Source organism: Cenococcum geophilum (genome assembly GCF_001692895.1).
Source record: "Cenococcum geophilum 1.58 unplaced genomic scaffold K441scaffold_29, whole genome shotgun sequence".
Classification (NCBI taxonomy): Eukaryota; Fungi; Ascomycota; class Dothideomycetes; order Gloniales; family Gloniaceae; genus Cenococcum; species Cenococcum geophilum.
In genome coordinates this window covers 747,025-766,170 of record NW_027137587.1, presented here as the reverse complement: position 1 = coordinate 766,170, position 19,146 = coordinate 747,025, and the positions used below count along the sequence as shown (strand labels likewise).

At 48.6% G+C, this 19,146-nt stretch overlaps 5 protein-coding genes across 5 annotated transcripts; 2 read left to right on the top strand and 3 right to left on the bottom strand.

Moving 5' to 3' along the window:
- The first annotated feature begins 148 nt into the window (after nucleotides 1-148).
- On the top strand, nucleotides 149-3,008 carry K441DRAFT_662192 (uncharacterized protein). The gene has a single exon (XM_067649001.1). The coding sequence runs from the start codon at nucleotides 391-393 to the stop codon at nucleotides 2,746-2,748; it is 2,358 nt and encodes a 785-aa protein (XP_067502479.1). The 5' UTR covers nucleotides 149-390; the 3' UTR covers nucleotides 2,749-3,008.
- A 1,586-nt stretch (nucleotides 3,009-4,594) lies between these two features.
- On the bottom strand, nucleotides 4,595-7,606 carry K441DRAFT_567557 (26S proteasome non-ATPase-like protein regulatory subunit 2; the record flags this gene model as incomplete). The annotated part of the gene is made up of 6 exons (XM_067643802.1): nucleotides 4,595-4,615; nucleotides 4,677-6,636; nucleotides 6,688-7,037; nucleotides 7,091-7,255; nucleotides 7,316-7,378; nucleotides 7,478-7,606. 6 exons carry the CDS (start codon nucleotides 7,604-7,606, stop codon nucleotides 4,595-4,597), a joined length of 2,688 nt encoding a protein of 895 aa, XP_067502478.1.
- A 341-nt stretch (nucleotides 7,607-7,947) lies between these two features.
- K441DRAFT_662190 (RIO1-domain-containing protein) lies at nucleotides 7,948-9,900 on the top strand. Its single transcript, XM_067649000.1, has 3 exons — nucleotides 7,948-7,991; nucleotides 8,057-8,198; nucleotides 8,260-9,900. Exons 2-3 carry the CDS (start codon nucleotides 8,063-8,065, stop codon nucleotides 9,459-9,461), a joined length of 1,338 nt encoding a protein of 445 aa, XP_067502477.1. The 5' UTR covers nucleotides 7,948-7,991; nucleotides 8,057-8,062; the 3' UTR covers nucleotides 9,462-9,900.
- A 1,047-nt stretch (nucleotides 9,901-10,947) lies between these two features.
- K441DRAFT_568391 (uncharacterized protein) lies at nucleotides 10,948-12,998 on the bottom strand (the record flags this gene model as incomplete). Its single annotated transcript, XM_067643827.1, has 6 exons — nucleotides 10,948-11,203; nucleotides 11,259-11,549; nucleotides 11,601-11,692; nucleotides 11,750-11,839; nucleotides 11,894-11,984; nucleotides 12,037-12,998. The coding sequence occupies 6 exons, from the start codon at nucleotides 12,996-12,998 to the stop codon at nucleotides 10,948-10,950; spliced, it is 1,782 nt and encodes a 593-aa protein (XP_067502476.1).
- Nucleotides 12,999-16,074: 3,076 nt separating this feature from the next.
- Nucleotides 16,075-18,875, bottom strand: K441DRAFT_662188 (uncharacterized protein). The gene is made up of 3 exons (XM_067648998.1): nucleotides 18,538-18,875; nucleotides 16,674-18,471; nucleotides 16,075-16,616 (listed from the first exon to the last, which is right to left on the bottom strand). Exons 2-3 carry the CDS (start codon nucleotides 18,465-18,467, stop codon nucleotides 16,320-16,322), a joined length of 2,091 nt encoding a protein of 696 aa, XP_067502475.1. The 5' UTR covers nucleotides 18,468-18,471; nucleotides 18,538-18,875; the 3' UTR covers nucleotides 16,075-16,319.
- Between the last annotated feature and the right edge of the window lie 271 nt (nucleotides 18,876-19,146).

Here is a 19,146-nt window from a genome sequence, read left to right as displayed (position 1 = left end):
TTCGAATAAGGGCCTCCTATTGGCTAATCCTTATCGATATCGTTGCGCCAGAATCAACGGGTTAAGAGATAGCACTAGTTTGGTACGTATGGCCCACCATACATAGGATCCCTTGCCAAGACCCGGGATCGCTACATCATGAACTCACATGGAATCCTCAGCCCTATCAATCTACAAGCCACGCGTTATTTTCTCAAATCGATACCATACATCATTACGTGTAAGCTCGGCTCTCCTACACTCCCTGACCTGTTTACCCTTCTGTCGTTCCCGCAAAAGCTTCCACAATTCACTTTGACTCTCGAAGCACGCCCACCGCCACAACCGTTGAGCTACGCATGTCTATTTTGACGATACACTCGCCGAGCTCGCAATGATCCGTTACCGAGCATGCTAGACGGAGGACGTCATCGGATCCGAGGCGGAGTTGGTCAGGAAGGGGAACGTGGCAGCATGGTTACTAGGACAATCTTTCCGAGCGATGAAGAGCTGGGAAAGCGAGATGATGATCATAAACCTGGAAGAACTCCTCCATGGTGGAACGTTTGGAGGACACCGTTACGTTATCGAAAGAGACGGATAGTATTGGCAATTCTGGCATGCTACTTAATATACGTCTTCATACACAACATACCAACCGATCTAGGTCAAGTGCATGGGAGAGGATTAAGAGGGCCACAAATCACTGCGCCTATCGGGAGGACGCCATCTACCCCTACTGAGCTAACCGGCCCTCCACCTGGAATAGCAAAGTCAAAGGAGGATAGTCCTCCGCAACATGTCTATAATGGACAGATTAGGTTCTTCAAATTAGCTGTCTCACTTCACGGAGCAGCTACTTCGTTAGGATACCGGCAGATGGATAGGAATGTGTTATTCGCTATCTCGAACCTGAAAAGCGCTTCCATAGTAATCCCACTGGTATGCGAGATGGCCAAATGGAACAGGAATTATATCCACGTTGCTTTCATGGGACGCGATACTATTCCCATAGATGATATTCTTGAGATTAATGGGGTTGACCAGGGAAAGTGTGGTGCGTATTGGCATGATGCAAGACCGGATTACTCGGAATACAGCTCCGATTTCCGCGCCGAGAGAAGCGTTGCCGCCGCGATGAATCACATTCATACCTTCCTCCGCCCACATGTTGTCATCATGGATGACTCAATCCAGGATGACGCTTTCTTTGTCCGAGGCGTTCGTGCGAAAGCGAAAGAGCAAGGGCTTACTGTTATTGAGATTCCGAAGGATGGTTTAGAGAACTTCATGTGGATAGCTAGGCTTGATTCGGGATCTTTGAAGTCATGGCACCAAGCGACAGTGGATATCCTCATTCAAGCACCATCTCAATCGTCTGGCTCACTGATTAGGCTTCTCAAATCCATTGAAAATGCCGATTACACTGGGCTCAAGCCTCCACGACTCATCATGGAATTACCTTCGGATTTGGACCCACCTCTCCAACATTATTTGGAAAATCTTGTCTGGCCGCCATCAGCAAGGGACAATCCACTCATGTCCAATTTGCTCACCATCCGACATCGTATACCGAACCAGCGAATATCCCCTGAAGAAGCATCCATCCGCTTTCTAGAATCGTTCTATCCAGCCAGTCCTTCCAACTCTCATGTCCTTCTACTATCTCCCCAAGCGCAGCTCTCCCCACTGTACTATCACTATCTAAAGTACAATTTGTTAGAATACAAGCACTCCTCATATGGTGCAGATGATGCGAAAAAGGTAATGGGTGTAAGCCTGGAAATACCTGCACATCTTCTAGACGGAGTTTCGTCCCTTAAGGTCCCCGTTCTAAAGGAGATGAACAGCGCCAAGTATAAGGCAGTAACAGATGTTACAAGCGTGCCTTTCCTCTGGGAAGCTCCTAATAGTAACGCTGCCCTGTACTTTGGAGACAAATGGGTTGAGCTACATTCATTCCTAAGCAACCGAGTCGCAATAGAACGTCAGGAACCTAAGAAGGCCTCTCGCGCTAAAATTGTTTCCGAGACGCTTCCATCCTGGACTGAATATTTTCTTGAATTCATGCGCGCCCGGGGCTATTCTCTTCTCTACCCTGGCACCATATCTGCCGAAAATCTCGTCACCGTTCACAATGAACTCTATCACCTACCAGAAGAATTCGGGCCAGCAGCATCGAAACAGCCAGACGCCGGAGATGAAGGTGCGCCGCCAAAACTCCCAGATGGACCTTTTCTAACAGCCGACTCTCTGCCTGAACCACCAGATAATTTTGAACCGCCTCTAGTCCCGCATTCCCGGCCACTTCACTCTGCCCTTCCTTTTGACGGCGACCTCGCAGAGATTCCACATCTTCCCTACCTCCTATATACGGGCAAAAATATTGATCCCGGAGACGTTACCGCCGTGGCAAACTCTTTTGCGGCACAGTTTCGACAAGAAGTCGGGAACTGCAAACCTGTACCGGAAGGAAAGAGAAGAAAGGTCAGGGCTAGTAGTGCTGATGACTTATTTTGTTTTGGCGAAGAGGAAGACCAAGATTTTGAGGATGACGAGGAGTTTCCCAGGCGACAATTAGAGTCTAAAACGGATGCTACACTTGGATCGGCCTTTAACACTGGAAGAGAGGTTAGTGTTAGTTCTAGTATGGAGTCTGCAACGACGGCGGCTGCAGCAACAGCGAAAGTTCCACCTACTGCGCCGACTTTGAGCGGTGTCACTGCTGCAGAAGTTGTGGAATCGAAGCAATTGCATAATGGAATTTAGAGGATTATGCTTGGGTATGCGCGTTCAGCATTTCTCGGTTTTCGGTAATGGCAGGATCCAGCTGGCCTTCTTCTATAATGTCGTAACTCTCGCAATTGCATTTGACATCCAGTGGACGGTATAAGCGATTGGTGTTTCTGGCGCTTGGGTTCTTCTGAAGATGTACTGAAGAGGATCTCTCAAATGTTACATATCATAGGGTACACGTTAGAGCATTTCAGAACTGATTGGTGAAAACAAGATTTCTTTTCCCTTCTGCCGCAATTCCGGGCAGGTGATGCTGATCTAGTGCATTTTACAATAACTCTTAGAATACTCTAACCCAATTTTCCTTTAACTACTCTTAACTCTTACAGCATTTCATCACCTGTCACTCGAAACAAGAGCAAATTCATTGGATGGCTTTAGAGCATTTTTGAGCGGTCGTCAAGTGAAACACATACAATCCTCCCAATTTCCCTACTTTACGACGTGTCCTCATACTCCGACTCTTCTTCCCACCTCTTCGATATCTTCTCCATCAGCACAATCAACCCCCTACTTCACGCATCTCTCTACCGCATCTCCCACCTCTTCCTCGCCATCCAGCAAATCAAACCAACCCTTCGCCCCCTCCACCTCCAACAGCTTTACCGCCACCTCCGCAACACTCGCTCTCGGCACTTGCCCTTACGCCCTAATTCTCCCTAACGCCACTTTCCCTGCTTTCTCATTTGTCAAAAAGCCCGGCCTTAGACTAATCCCGCAAAATCTCGCCGTTTCTTTTCACGCCCTTCTTCACATCTTCCGCATACCTCCGTTGCGCAAGCACGGTCAGCACTTCGTCGGCCAGCACCTTAGCCTCATAATACGTCGGTAGTGTGTTGTGATTGACTTCTTGGGCGGCGCTCCACTCACTCTCACTCCACTAGGATGTTGTGAACCATTGCGTCAGAATTCTTCCATATATTTGCAAGGAAAGGTTTATAGGAATTTAAATGATATCCTCATGTGTCTTAGGCTTTAGTAATTAAGGAAGTGACTCCGGAGCCTTGCGGAGCGAGAAATGACGTTAATTATTTCCAGGCTCATTTAATAAGCTGCGGGCCGACCCGCTGCTGGATGATGTTCGTGGCGTACCTTACAGTTAAGGCAACATTTTTAAATCTGGTGTTTAAAACGATCAGGAGAAGTTTTCCCTGGCATAATACAGAATCACAGGCATTAATATTATTCTCGAGGGCCTTATAAACCCTAGCCGTTAACCCTCGACTAGTAAATGTGAGCATTGCCACATGTCAATCACGGATCAGTTAATAAGTCCTATCTAGAAATTCGATCGTAATTATAATAAATTTTATAGACTACTCTCATATGCTAGCGTAGCACCAACCATGAGCCTTAAAATTGAACCATTCATGCTCACCAAAATCATCCAGGCGTGGTTGATAGGTTGATAGGTTGATAGTTGCCGCTCAGCCTCGTTTAGAGTCCAGACAAGAGGGAGGATAGGCTTTAATTCAAACGAGAGGTTGAGTACTTTTAGTAAGACCAGATCCACCCATACCTGTCATCGTATTTATGGAATACCACCACGGTCGTAACATGATGGATCACTGTCATTAACAATCCATACCTATATATTTTCTTAGACCACAGTTAGAAAACTCATCATTAGTAGTGGGCTGTTCACAAGCACCTTCACAACACTAACGGTTCTCTCAAGGCGTTAGTACAAAATGTTAGGACTGCAATGCTTCTATGTGTACAACGCTCCAGTGCTGACACGCACGGTCGTAGCTCTATTAGAATGCCAGGGTCAAAGCCAAGAAACAACAAGAGGAGAAATGCGTTAAACCGTTGCACCTCATGTTTCCCAGTCGGGATTCTGCAAGAACAAAAGGTTAGCAATCATTCGTAATCACCCATTTGATTATGATGGAACTCACTTTCCGTAGAATCACTACCCCCTCCAAGGCGCTGCTTAAGCTTAGGTACTGCTCATCCTCCAACTCGGCCCTCTCGCCGTGAGCCAAGAGCACCGGTGTGCTCTGCGTCTGCCATCCAGTGATTGTCTTCGGCCGACCAGCCTGTCCAACAATATCGACCGCCTGTCCAACGCGCACGTTGACGGTCAGCGGCTTCAAGTCCTCGTCTAGCGTGATGAGGAATCTTGGCGCCATAGCGGTCACCATGAAGTAGAGAAGGTAGCTTGAGTCTCCAAGAATGAATTGCTTAGCATCAATCAAGGATACTAGCACGGTGAGCAACCCTGCTGCTGCCACCCTTGACAAGACTTGTCGGTCTGTGTGGAAGGGGTTGACTGAGAGCGTGCCCTTGCCCATGTGCAAGAGACCTTGAGCAATCCGCACCATGAATAGTGCGTTGGGATCTCGGTGGTAGTAGCTAGCAAGTTGGCGAAGAAGCTGTGCTAGACGCGCGTTGTTTGTGCCTGCCCCAAGAAGACCCATGGCAAAAATGGCGTTGATGGCGACATCGTTATCGTTATCGTGACTGTACCTCGACAAGGTGTCATATACCTTCATTTGAGGGTTACTAGGGCTAATAAGGCCCAGTGCGAGAGGCACAGCTTTCCGGATGTTAGCTTCGCCGTAATGCATAAGGTGACCGAACGTCCGTAGAACCATTTCCTGCCCAACATCCTCACCCATGGCAACCAAAGAGAGACCGATAACGGCATAGGATTGAAGCAGCTCGTCGCCCTTCTTCTCATCGCTGTCATCCTCAATGTGGTCATTGCAGATGTGAAGGAGCTGCTGCAACTTAAGCACGGCCCCAGTACCTGCCCAGGCACAGACCTCAGCCAAGACTGATGTGGGCTTCGACATTGGATGGTCAATAGCTTTCAACGTCTCCAGAATGACATCAACCTCCTCTTGCTGACCAAAGAAAAGTAAGGCAAGACCCAAAGCCATGAATCTCGTCCATTTGTCTTTTAGCTGCTTCGTTCGGTCCTCATCCAAAAATGTCTGAATGATAGCTTCACTGACGTCGCTATGTGCAGATCCAACAAAAATGAGACCTAGAGACAGCGCTGCCATAGCTGAGAGCTGCATGTCGAGGGATGTGTCGCCAACAATTGGTAGCAGAAGGTCCAGTAGATCCTCCTTGTTCGAACCTGCGTATGCAAGACCGAGACCCATGATTGATGCCATTCGAATGCTCACGTTCTTATTAGCCAGGTTTACATCCTCACCAAGCAGAGCCATGGCAGGATCCGAGTCCATTCGCACGCCAGAGTTGATGATACCAGTCGCAAGCATAGCACCAGCTTTAATATAGTCCTCACTCAAGTAGGTATACGGATCGATCTTGTCAAGACCCATCTCAACATCCCACTGCATGAGCATACCCAGAGAAGCTGCTGTCGACATCATGCCCTCATCTTTGGTTTTCCATACCCAGCTGCTCTTGTTCTCTTGTACAAGCATCATCTTGTCATTTCCGAAGCCAGCATTGACAAAAGCGTTTACGAAAGCGCTGGCAAGATTGTGCCTGGCAGAGTCAGTGTTGGTTAAGCCTGCTGTCCGAGTGCTTTCGAGGTGTGTCTTGTAAATATCGTCCGGAGTCTTCGGATCCAAAATGTTCAGCTCCTTTGCTAATGCCTTGAAGTGGTCCGGCAGCCTCGTGTTATTCAAGCACTCTTGCAACTCCAGGTCGTCATCCTCAGTGACGTCCAGCCATATCCTCTGGCGCGCAATGAGGAAGGCCATTTGTCTCCTGATTGCTTTATCTTCAGTTGAGTTGAATGCCTCTTCTATTAGCTCCCTATCGTTTAGACGGATGGCTAGTACTACGGCCTGAGTGTATTTGTTGTAACGCCTGTAGATCTTATATGCAGTTCGGAGAAATCGATCGTTGTCGGGATATGTGAGCAAAGGAACAGTGCTGATGGAAGTTAGCGGCTGTAGTAACGGGAGAGAAAATTATCGTCCATACCTAACCATATACAAACACACCCTCGAGTATGTGTCCTCGTCTAGATACTGCTCGATCTGCTCAATCATTTCAAGTTCGCTAAGGATATCTACCGCATCCGCCTCAGCATTATGCTTCAGGAAGAAGGGCACGAGTGTGAGGGCAAGGTCTGTGATATCATCCGTTGGCTTATCATCATTCAGTCGATTCTGGAACTCCCGGCCAATCTCAAGCGCAAGATGGCGCATGTATTCGTGACCCCATGAACCCAGATCCGTCGAAGGTGCCTGAAGCCTGTACTTCAGGCAGTCTAGTCGTTCCTCATCGGAGTATGTCATTCCCAGCACGGACAATATATCCGCAAATGAAGTCTTCAATAACATCAGCGTCACTTTCTACACTTAATACCATAAAAATTGCGTACCTTGTCGTCCCCCAGCGGCCATGATTCGTATGCCTTCTCTAGCTTTTCGTAATGGGGTCGTAGGAATTTGAGGGGTTTGGGAACTGCTGTCATCGATGATGTGGATGTCTTAATGAAGTTTTTGATGGCCTCAAGGGCGGGCTTGTACAGAGTGGTATTAGGCTCCTAAAAGAGAAAATATGAGAAGCTGCGGCCACACGAGATGTACATCTCCAGGCCTCATACCTGTAACCGTTCCACTAGCATATCAAGCTCACTCTTGAGCTGCTGGTCTTCCTCGCTAAGTTCCTCTATTATTGAGGTCATGGGTCAGTCTTCGGGAATCACTTTATAGACCTTGAGAAATAAGAGCATGCTTTCATAGCTTGACATACCCGTTGGTAGGACTCCCTTCTGCCCGTCCTTTATTATCTTGCCATCCTTGTCTTTCTCTGGCTCTTTCGAAGCTTCAGCTCCATCTATAGCCTTTCCCTTGCCCTTGTCAACAGGAGCGGGCTTCTCCTCGTTCTTTGCCATGTTGATTACGAAGGTGGCTAAGTATAGGCTGTAAAGATGTGAAGGAGGGTATGATGTCGATATAAGTTAATATCGGAGTTTCGGAAGTTATATCAGGAAGGCAGGAGAGGGATATTTCGGAGGGATGAGGTATGGAAAGAGGTGGTTGTGAAGTTGATGGCCGGTGTTGATGCGCGTTGGAAGCTCTGCTCATCCATCACCGCGCCAAGCTCGCTTGTCGGCCAGCCCTGGACTCTGAAATTTATCAACAACTCACGACCCTAGTCTGCAAGGCCATTTATGAATTTACAAATTCTTCCACTAGACTAAAAATTCACCGAAAATGAAGTTAGACACGAAAGCTATCCGCTACCTAACCGCCGAGGACTGGCGGGTCCTAACGGCAGTATGTCCTGTTACCATCGCTTGTGATATAATTTCACGAACTAACGGCTGATGAGATGCCTGCAGGTAGAGATGGGAAGCAAAAACCATGAGATTGTTCCGACTCCCCTGATCACCCAGATAGCTAGCCTCCGCAGCAGTGGCGTACATAAATGCATATCCAACCTAGCAAAGGTGGGCTTGATTGCTAAAGTAAAAAATGCGAAGTGTGCGCAACGCTTTTGAAGCCCGTCCAAACACTCGATGAACCGTTACTTATGCGCTTGTAGATGACGGATACCGCCTTACCTACGGAGGTCTGGACTATCTAGCCCTCAACACGCACCGCAAAGCGTCCAACATATACAGCGTGGGCAACCAAATCGGCGTGGGAAAAGAATCCGACATTTACGTCGTCGCCTCTTCCTCCGGTCTCCAACGGGTACTCAAAATCCACCGACTGGGCCGAATATCCTTCCGCACTGTCAAAGCCAATCGAGACTACCTCCGCAACCGCGCTTCAGGATCATGGATGTACATGTCGCGGCTGGCGGCGCTGAAAGAGTTTGCGTTCATGAAGGCGCTCCGAGAGAATGGCTTCCCCGTCCCAGAGCCTATCGCCCAGAGCAGACACATGATCGTCATGAGCTTGGTAGATGCATTTCCGCTGAGGCAGATTGCCAGCGTGCCTGACCCGGCGGGACTTTACGCGGAGTTACTCGCTTTGATAGTACAGCTTGCCAGCTTTGGGCTGATCCATGGCGATTTCAACGAGTTCAATATCCTATTAGAGGAGAAAACGTCAGAATCCTCCCCCGGATTAGTGGAGGCGGAGTCCCAAACCACCCCTCTATCAAATTCAGATGAAAACAACACTGCCCCACTGAGTTTAGCCGAAAGCAAACCCTCCCTTACTTCCACCGCCACCCTTGTCCCAACCATAATTGACTTCCCACAAATGGTCTCGATAGACCACCCTAACGCCGCCTACTACTTCGATCGCGACGTCGCTTGCATAAAGCGCTTCTTCTCGCGCCGTTTCCACTTCACAAGCGACGAACCTGGACCTTTCTTCGCTGACACCATCAAGCACGTCGGCAAGCGACTTGATGTCGAAGTCGAAGCATCTGGGTTTAGTCGAAATATGGCTAAGGAGCTTGATGCGTACATGAAAGAAGTTGGTGCGAAGGGCGACGACGACGGTAGCGAGGGCGAAGAGAGACCTGACGACAGTCCCGACGGAGACGAAGAAGTGCCAGAAGAAGCCTATTCCAGCGAATCCAGACCCGACGATATCGCCGATGCCCTTCCAACTGAAGATGGACCCGCCATCGAGCCAACACTGCTCCCCTCTGTCTCCAGTCTCGCAGACACCATGACAGTTCTCGACATCCAAGACACCGACCCACTCCCCGGACTGACCCCCACCACATCACCGCCTGCCGCTAAATCCCGCACCAGCGCTAAAGCCGCTGCTGGTTGGTCTATATGAAATGGTATTAGCACCAGGTTATGCTATAGGCCTACATAAGTTGCATACACCGGCCCGCCGACTGGTACACACCTGTGAGTGGCCCTGGGGCTCTCACAACGCCCATATAAGTCTACAAACCCGCCTTAATCTAGCCGCTGAATTGCATCCTACGCCTATTGCTCACGCTGCGCCATTTCGCCCGGGCCATTACCCGATTAAGATACACCCCGCTCTTTTACGCAAGGCCTGATGAATGGCAGAAGGTAACTATTCACGAACAATACTATTCTCCGGTAAATGCCGAAACTAGGCATAGTGATCTCGTATCTACTTTAGAAGACCTCATCCCTCCAAAGATGGATCGTCCCATGTTGAACCGCTAGAGTTTCAATGGTATGAAGGAATGTACGAAGCTATGCTGTTATGTAGCCACTTGAAAAATCAATATGTTCCGTAAATCCTCCGTGATGCATGAATCAAACTCCTTCCGCCACCTTCCGCAAAAAGCCATCCACTAGCGGGAGAAATTTTTGCCTGGGAGCCACTTTAACGGAACAGTCCACATTTTCAAAGAGACCTGCGGGTGCATCCACAAGAACCAACTAACCGGAACCAGAAGACCACACATGATAACAGAGGGCCGAGTCATATCATTCAAGTATCGAAGCTAACTTTCCATCGATACGTGACACCACAGCTAAAGAAACCCCAGATGAATAAACCATCGATGCAAGCACTTCAATCCACCACCCCACGAGCGAGAGGTCGTAGTTCCCATTCATATAGCGCATTGCTGCAATAATCTGAACCCACTAAAAAGTCGTAGCAACGCATACACATGAGAGCCGCCAAAGAAGTCAAATACAAGCTGCCAAACGGATGAAAGACAGACGCCGAGACCTCTTTCGTCCACCGTCACAACTGAAGAGTACTGCAGGTACGCGATAGAAGGCAAGTCTGGGGAATTGGGGCACTATATAACGAAGGAAAGGCAAGAGGTGGGTAGGAAGTGTACAAAATCGAGTGATGGCGCGCAACAACAAGCAAAAGTCCGAAGTGGTACAATGAACTCTCGTAAGCAGAGCCTATAAGAGCGTATAATGCGAGGTTAAACACAGAATGCGTAGCTTTTCAAAGCGTTGTGCTTCGTATCATGCTGATGAGATGAAATGCGACGCTGATGAGGTGAATCCATGTTCGAAAGGACTCATATGAAGTCGATGAGATAGTTTGGAGAGATGGCTCTGTTTTGGTTTAAGATAGAGCAGCAAACGAAGGTAGATATGATTCCAGGTTTGCAGGATAACAGAATGCTACTGAGTATGCTCCTCCGCCGAATGCGAACTTACTCCATTAATACCGAGTCCAGACGAGTTTGAAAATGATATATGTAAGATATCGATGATGCAGGATAAACAGATTGTTTCTGATAAGCCAGCAAACGATGGTCGAGATGATCTGAAGGAAGTGTAGCAACTATTTGACCATAGACGGTCTCAATCGACTATTCACGATGGCTTGAGCCACGGCTGGAGGGTGCAATATTTTCGGCAGGAGCCTTCACTGGTGTAGTAGGATTGGTTTTGGCACCAGTTTTATGTTCAGAGCCAGAACCATCGCCCTCTACCCTACCGGTCGATGGCAAGCTAGCTTGAGACATGGGATGAAGTGTAGACCGGTGCATGGGTAAGGCGGCTGTAACCGGAGGAACCCATGAGCGAATGCGTCGGGCCTGGGGGATGTAGGGAGCCGCGGATTGACTGAACCAGGTGTTAATAAGGGCACAGGGGTAGCAATCAGGGCTATCAAGCTTACGTTTGGGCTTGAAGGAAAACTTCGAATTCGTTCGCGGCCTCTTGATCCATTGCAGAGAGATTGAGCAGACGCTCGGGATGATACAAAGATCCATTGCGAGCCTGAGCGACACCTAGGTCGTACTCCGCGGCGCGGAACTGACGACCGGCGGCAGTCTGTTGCTTGAGAAGCTTCTGTTCGTGAGTATCGGAGTAGCGAATCTGGATGAGATGTTCTTCGCCACCAGGCTTAGCGACAGGAGCGTTATTAAAGCTTCTGATAATCTCTTCGCAGATCTCGCGAGTCTCAAACCTGAGCAGACAGTTAGAGGCTTTCTTGACTTCAGAGATCTCAAGTGCTTACCGAGCAAAGCCAACACCACGTCCATTGCCGCTACTATCGCGGAGGATTCTGCTAGAGCAAACCTTATGGGGTGCAAAGATAGCTCCAAGTTCCTGGCCACTAGTTAGTAATTGGCTTATCAAAGATACAGATATACAAGCGCGACATACGTGCTCGTTCATATTCTTCGGAATATTGGATACGTAGAGGTTCGTGTTATTCTCATCAGCGAACTTCTTCAGCTTGGCATAAAACGACTCCTGTGGAAGGTGAGCACGACATAACACATGAAGAGGTCAATCGAAATGACGCACTCTAGCGAAGCTAACTTCGTAACCCAAGTAGTGAAATCCACGAATGCAACTCTCGGCGTCTTCGAAGTTGTGATACTTGATGAAGCCAAAGCTGAAGCAAATCAGTTAAAGCTCCAAGGTAGGGGAAAAGATAAACCACTTACCCTTTACATAAGTTTGTCTTGAGATCAATGATCGACTTAGAGCTTTGAATATCTCCGAAGCGTGAACCCCAGTTGTGAAGCATATCATCCGTGGTCTCTGGCAAAAGGCCACGAATGTAAACGTTAGTTTCTCCGTTTTTATTCTCCAGGCTACGATCAAGTGGCTTCAATGGGGAACTCGGAGCTGGAATCGCTCTTGGAATTAGCGGCTCCTGCTGTAGAAGTATCATCAATTGGGGAGGAAGCGTTGTCAGGGATTGGACTTTGCCCATCTGAGCGAGACTGTAAGGATGAGCCATCTGAGAAGGCGATGGGGTGGCGCTATGGGTGTAGGCACCACTCGGAGAGCGATCTATGACAGCGGTCCTATTGCGATAGATACCATAACCCATATATGGTGTGCCGGGCAGATCGGGCTCGTTGGAGGAGATCGAGTCACGGCGAGGTGTCATCAGGGAAGGCATCTCTGCGGAAGACACACGGCTTGCCCAGCTTGGTGGCATTGGGTTGTTGTCAACCATTGCATGACCATGCTGGTAGCTGATCTGATGCATGTATGGACCGACAGAAGTGTACATTCCTGGCGACTGTGGCTGGTTCGCGCCCGGCAAGCCGTGATACACATTGGAAAAGGCTTGTTGATTAGGAACCCACAACCCCTGAGGTTGAGTGAGAGGAATCCCGCCATACTCAGATGAGCCGCCAGAGACTTGAGATCCCGACTTACTAGCCCCAGACGAACCAAAGGAAGCGTGAAGGTTCATGCCGCCCATTCCATTAGCCAAGGCCGAAATGTTCGAATCTCCAAGGTGACGTGGCATGGTAGGAACGCCACGAGGAAGATAGGCTGCCGGACCGTGGTTCTGGCCAGGCGGCGCATAATGACCGAGCATAGCCTGGCCCTTGTACGTAGGAGCGGAATTGGGGTAGTTATTTTGACGTTGAGCTCCCATTTTGTCCATAGTCGTTGCGAATGTAACCTAAGGCCCTTGCTCATCAGCCCTTGCTCGATGCATGCATATGTAGGCACACTTCGGCACAGTATAAAGAATGGGTTGTGAAAACAGATATGAAATACTTCGAATCGAAAGGGTAAGAAAAGGGGAGGCATGGCGTTTTCATGAGCTGGTGGAGTTTTGTGATGGAATAGAAGTCTCGTCCTGTGTGAGAGACGACTGAAGGAGAGTGAGATAGAGAAGGAAGGAACAGACCGTACAGAGACTCGGTAATCGGTCTGAATGAGGATGTAGAGAAAATGAAAATGATCTGTTTCAAATAATTAGTCATTATATTCTAACACTGACGGTTCAAGAGACAGTCTGGCAGCAGGAAGCATGAGTTGCTCTTAAGCCCACGTTCAATGTCTGAAGAGTGACTTGGCTGAAAGGTGCAAAGGTAGTGATTACGATATACCTTCAAGATAGTGTTCAATCTTTTGTAATGAGCGAGGTTGTAGAATTGACTTGAGTGCAAAGCTGCTGCGATTGTGAGTGCAAGCTCGGTGAAATTGTGGGTGAAGATTCACCAGGACTGACCTGCAAAAAGCTACAAAGAATGTCGGCCTCTGAGCAGATGGTGGAAAGAAGTGTGAAGAGAAGAAGGAAAAAGGTGTGAAGAGAGGGAGATAGTTATAGAGATGCTGGCTCGCTTGGAGGAGAGGCAAGAGTGAATAAACTGGAAGGAGCCTGCAGGCGCAGTTAGTGGTCTATCAACAAAGGCAAGGTCACCACGTTAACCATCGAATCTGTCAGTTCTTTCCGCACCTGGGCGGACTCGCCTTCCTGTAGCTTGCAGCGGCAATAACAAGTGGCAGTAATAGTAGGTGCTGCTGCATGCACGAAGCTCTGAATTGCTATGTGCTGGCGGACGCAGCGTCTCTTAATTATGCTGATGGGAAAGCTGTATTAATATCAATGTTTGTTTTGGCGGGAAGCTGGGCTGCGGTGCGAGTGCTGCTTTGATTTCCTCGAAGGGTGAGTGTCGCCTTAAATGCACGGCGCGGCGTTTGAACTATCTGAACCAAGGATGGGATGGACGCAAGTGAATGTAAGCAGCACCAGTCGCATCATTTTGCGTTATTACTACATCCAGCCCTTCCAGTAAGGCTGGATCGTCGTGTCTACTGCACTAACCTCACAACCAGTTTGCTTCAGTCATGGCAGAGATTAGCCGTCGGAACATCTCAAAAAAGACCGCTGATGTCAGTCTAGGCCCTAGGGGGCTGTCTACAAATTGTGAGCTGTCACTTGACATCCACGGCCACGTTATTTGGTCTGGAAGGTAGTTAGGAACAAATCTTGGCCTCAGCGTATTTCTGCATTTGACGTGCGGTTAGCTCGTAGGAAAACTAGCACGGTTACATCTACAAGGAAAAACTCTTACGTTGAGGATTAGGCATGTTCACTGCAGGTATGTGTCTGTGCAGTGCTTGAAATAGCACTGCGGAAGCGCAACATGCCCACCTGTGCTTTGTTTCCCAGTCTGGAAGCTAATTCGCTGTATTAGCTGGCACTGCCTGGTAGCTATATTGCCATGATTTTCCTAACTGCAGCACAAAACACTAAGCATAGCCGCGTTCTTGTCAGACAATTACGGCGAGCCTTTCTACCCAACCATACATTCAATTATTGGGGAAGGTCAGAGCACCGATGATAAGAAAGCAAAGGGGGTTTCGGTTTAGATGCGGTCCGGTGCATGAAGCAAGGGCACGTCCCGATAAGCTACAGAGTATTTCTCCCGCCTCCTATTGGCAAGGAACGTTACGATCATCAGAAACAGCACCATAGTTAGCACCACATGAATATATGGAAAATCAGAGCAGAAGAAGATCGCCGATCGATCCTACAAATCGATGTTGAAGGGAATAGGAGCTTAAGGTGACAGTGGACGTTGGACTAGACTTGCTAACTGGCCTGTCAGGAGCTCCCTTCACCGGCACTGCAAACGGCCATATTGAGGTTATTCCTCGGGGTGTGTGTGACAAAATCTTGTTCGATATCCGGCTGCTGCTTCGCGTGCTTCATGGGCGCAAATCCTCGTGATTATTGTGTCTCAGTATTTCTATCGTAACATTCTCCGGGATTATGTCGTCTGTTGAAACAGCGATGACCTCTGCAAACGTTGTTCCGGCACTTAAATTCAGCCTCGTTTGTTTTTTTCTTCTCATTTTTGCATAGAGTGGGATGCTAAATGTGATAATGTGATAATGTGATAGGTTCCATAGTGTCCGGCCAGAGCATGAACCTTGAGATTTTGAGTTTAATTGACGGAAGTTTTTACATTAATCGCGTGGGCCTTCTGTGGCTATCCTTGGTGGGATCGTAGAGTGATATGTTGTGTATCCATGGGCATAGCGCGTATACTCCACACGAATGCTACTGAAAACCCGGTAAAAAGGTATGGAGACGGAAGTTTCTAGGAAACTTTTAGCTGGGTCATCTGAGGTTGCTCTGTAGCCTGGAAATAGGGCCGATAGCTCCACAAAATCCAACAGTGCAGTAGTGGCTTGGCCTTTCGCTTCGATGCAGTAGGTCCACTACGATATTGTGCAAACATTTGGCGAGTTCGCCCTAGTAAAAAAAAAAGGCTGGTGGAGGCCTGGCATTCGCCCTCAGACGTTGCGGAAATAGCGTTGCGAGGCTAAGAGCTTTCGTATTATCTTCGGAATTGTAGATAATTTTGGATATAACTGACTTGACGCTTTCCTCTGGGCTAGGGAGGTCTAATCTTTGGGCGTGAGGAGGGGAATAACGCTCTTCTGCCACTGCTGTACTGGATGTCTTTTTCTGATTACCGGAGGAAGCCGGAGGTGGCCGGTTACGACGAACCGACCCTATCACCAACCCATCGTTACACAATAGACGAGGTATTGGGAAGAACTTTTTTTCAAAAATAAAAAAAGAGCAAGGAATTGGTGTAAATGAGGGAACTGACGCATTTTGAGAATGCTTTTCTAGTTTTGAATCGACTGCGGGTTTGTTGAGCACATTTTCCCCAAGACCGTAGGGACAAATAACCTTAAATTATATAGGCTGATATTTCTGGTAAAGGTCACAAGAAGAAAAATCAGGATGCACTTTATGTCATCAGGTCTGTATTCTATATGCTAACGTAAAAGACGATAGAAACTCATGGCTATGCGATGTAATTNCTATGCACAGCAAGATAGAACAAGAAGGAAATGCAAGACCCTCATTAACCCAACCAGGTGATGCAAACGCCAACAACCGCGAGCCGCTCTATCGTGGCAAGTCTTCAAATATTCGTAGCTGTGAAAGGAAAGCTTATGACCAAACATCTTCCTGGTATTGATTCGAAGCTCGCATGGCCTTCACAATCTCTTCTGCCTTGGATTCCGGTACGCTCCTCTGCTTAGAGATTATCTGGGCGAGGAGTACGTTGACTTCTCGTGCCATGTTAGCAGCGTCACCGCAGACATAGAAGTACGCCTTCTGCTGAAGGAGCTTGTCGAGCTCTTCCGCGAATTCTTCGATCTTGTGCTGAACGTAAACCTTCTTTGGTCCTTCTCGGGAGAAAGCAACATGCAGGATGAAATTATCGCCCAGATCTTTCTTATATTGCTATGAGTTTTAGTTAGTATGATGGTATACTACGAAGACAGCATAGATTTTACTTACGTCCCACTCGTTCTCGTACAAAAAGTCTTCCTCCTTCCTCCTACATCCAAAGAATAGCACGGTCTTGCCGACGGCCTTACCAGCGCGAGCTTGAGCGGCACGTTCTTGCACGAAGGCTCTGAATGGGGCTACGCCTGTACCGGGGCCAACCATAATAACTGGTTTCATTGGGTCTGAAGGTAATTTGAAATTGGAATGGCGAACATGAACAGGTACATGGATCCCGTCGTACTTGTTTCGCGGCCCGGTAAGAGCGTAGTTTAGACCATGTGGATCCGGGTTAGGATCGCCATGTTGCTTCTGTTTCAGCGCCAGGAGATAGTTCGTGGTAACACCCTTTAGAATATGTGGCGAGTTGGGTTTCGACAGAGATTCTACGACAGCGGTGATCGCGATTTTGTCTTTCTGTACCAGTGACGACGAAGAGATAGAGTAATAACGTGGCTGGATCTTAACGAGGCCTTCAATCATCAGAGAGAATGGTACCTTCACCCAAGGTTGTCCGTTCGAAAGGATCTCCAGAAGCTGAGCAAGATTGAGGTTGCGGTCTATCACAGTTTGATGGAAGTAATCTTTATCACCTCCGATCTTGACCATCTCAACCTTAACTTCTTCGGTTGGAGCAAACTGAGCAAGTGTGGACACGAACTGACGTGAAACCGGTGCACAGATCTCCATGTGATAACGGACAGCAGCATCGTATGTAGTTGGCGAGGGGAAGGGAACCTTTGCCGTGGGGTCAAGGCCTCTGACAGCGATAACCATGTGTCTCCTCGACGCGATACCTAGAATATTCAAGAAGCGGTCCACCTCCTTTCCTGCATTGGTAGGCCAAATAGCAATGTGATCTCCTGTGGTGTATGTAAGATTAGATCCCGAGACGTCGATTTCCATGTGGAGGCAGTTGCGGTCCTTTGCCGTGAATAGTTCTTTAGATTCTGCAATAGGTGCAATAAACGGATTGTTTGCGTTGAACGGACTTTTCTGGGAGCCTTCTCGGTGATTCTTGTTAGGTTCACCGAGATAGACCTCATCCTCCTCGGCGTCTAGGTCTGGCTTCTCGGTGATTTCGAAAACTGGTTCATAGACAGCCTCACGCTCTTCTAGGCACATTTGTTTAGCGACATCAGCCCACATGGGTTCCTTCCAGGCCAAGAAATCTTCTTCCATTGTTCCGGCGCCATCGTCTCCCTCACCAGCAGTTCCCAACCTCGTTGCGCCAACCTTGGTGAGGAATTTGTCGACATTGCGAACCATAGAGTTGTAATGCTCATAAGTATTATTGCCGAGACCGAATGTGACATACTTCAAGCTTGCGAGAGGCTTGTCATTAACCCCAAGGCCATCACTAAATGAGACATCATCGGAGCTGATGAACTCGTAGAATTCGACGGCGTTATCTGTTGGCTCTCCTTCACCGTAGGTAGCGAGAACGAAAACAGCCAGCTTGTCTTCGGGGAATTGGTCGAGGTTGTCGAAGTCGTAGTCCTCCAGATCAGCAACCATGGTGTTCAGCCCGAACCTGGAGTGTCCTTCCTTTGCCAGCCTAGAGGCATAGTCCTCGGCTGTCCCCGTCTGACTTCCATAGAAGACCACACAGTTCTTCCCGCTTTGTTCCAATTTCTCAATAATGTTTCTCGACTTTCCAGACTTGGCAGCTCCATTGGTCTGCGCCAGAGAATTGCCATAGGGATCACCGTAGACAGCCCAGTATGTTCCTTTGGTGAAGTAGGCAACAGTGCCGAGAAGGAGGGCGGCGAGGACGATAATGTCCAAGGTATCGAGTTGTGCCATGCCGCTAAGTGGAAATGGTCAGCGAGATGGGTGGATGAGAAGCAAAGTGTATTGGTTGTACTGTACTTACTAGAGACAGAGATGTGATGCTCTCGGAAGAGCACAAGCGAAGACGATATAACGTTATTTTAACGTTTAACGGTGGTTTGTCGGTGGAGTGGACTAAGAGGCGCAGGGAAAACAGCCCGGAGCCGGAGGTAAAATAGCAACGCGGCTACGTTGCCTTATCGGACGCCAGAGTCGGCTGATGAGAGACTTCGGAGAGATGTTGCAAGCCAAGGATACTGACGACCGGAGTCGTTCAAATTAGCGCGGCGATGAATCACCACTCGGGCTGTGGCTGACTCGTTTTGGCTTTTATGATACGAATTGTGGCAGCAGCGGCTACAGGTAGAAATTGAAAATGGGACACCCTCGGCAGTGGAGCGATTCCGCACTGTGCGGCTAACTAACACGACTAGAGGTGAAATTGTGCCGACGAAATGCTTCCACTCTCTTCCAGAACGGCGCGGGAGAATCGACTCCTTTCCGGAGATCAAGAAACTTCTGTCTCCGCCGCCCACCTTGCCCCACACACGACCGTTTCCTCGACGGCCTCCTAGACCCGCGCGCGTCGCTTGTGGGCTAAGCCTTTGATTCTTGTAGGGCTCTCCTTCTCCTGCGCAGCTGGCCGGCGCAG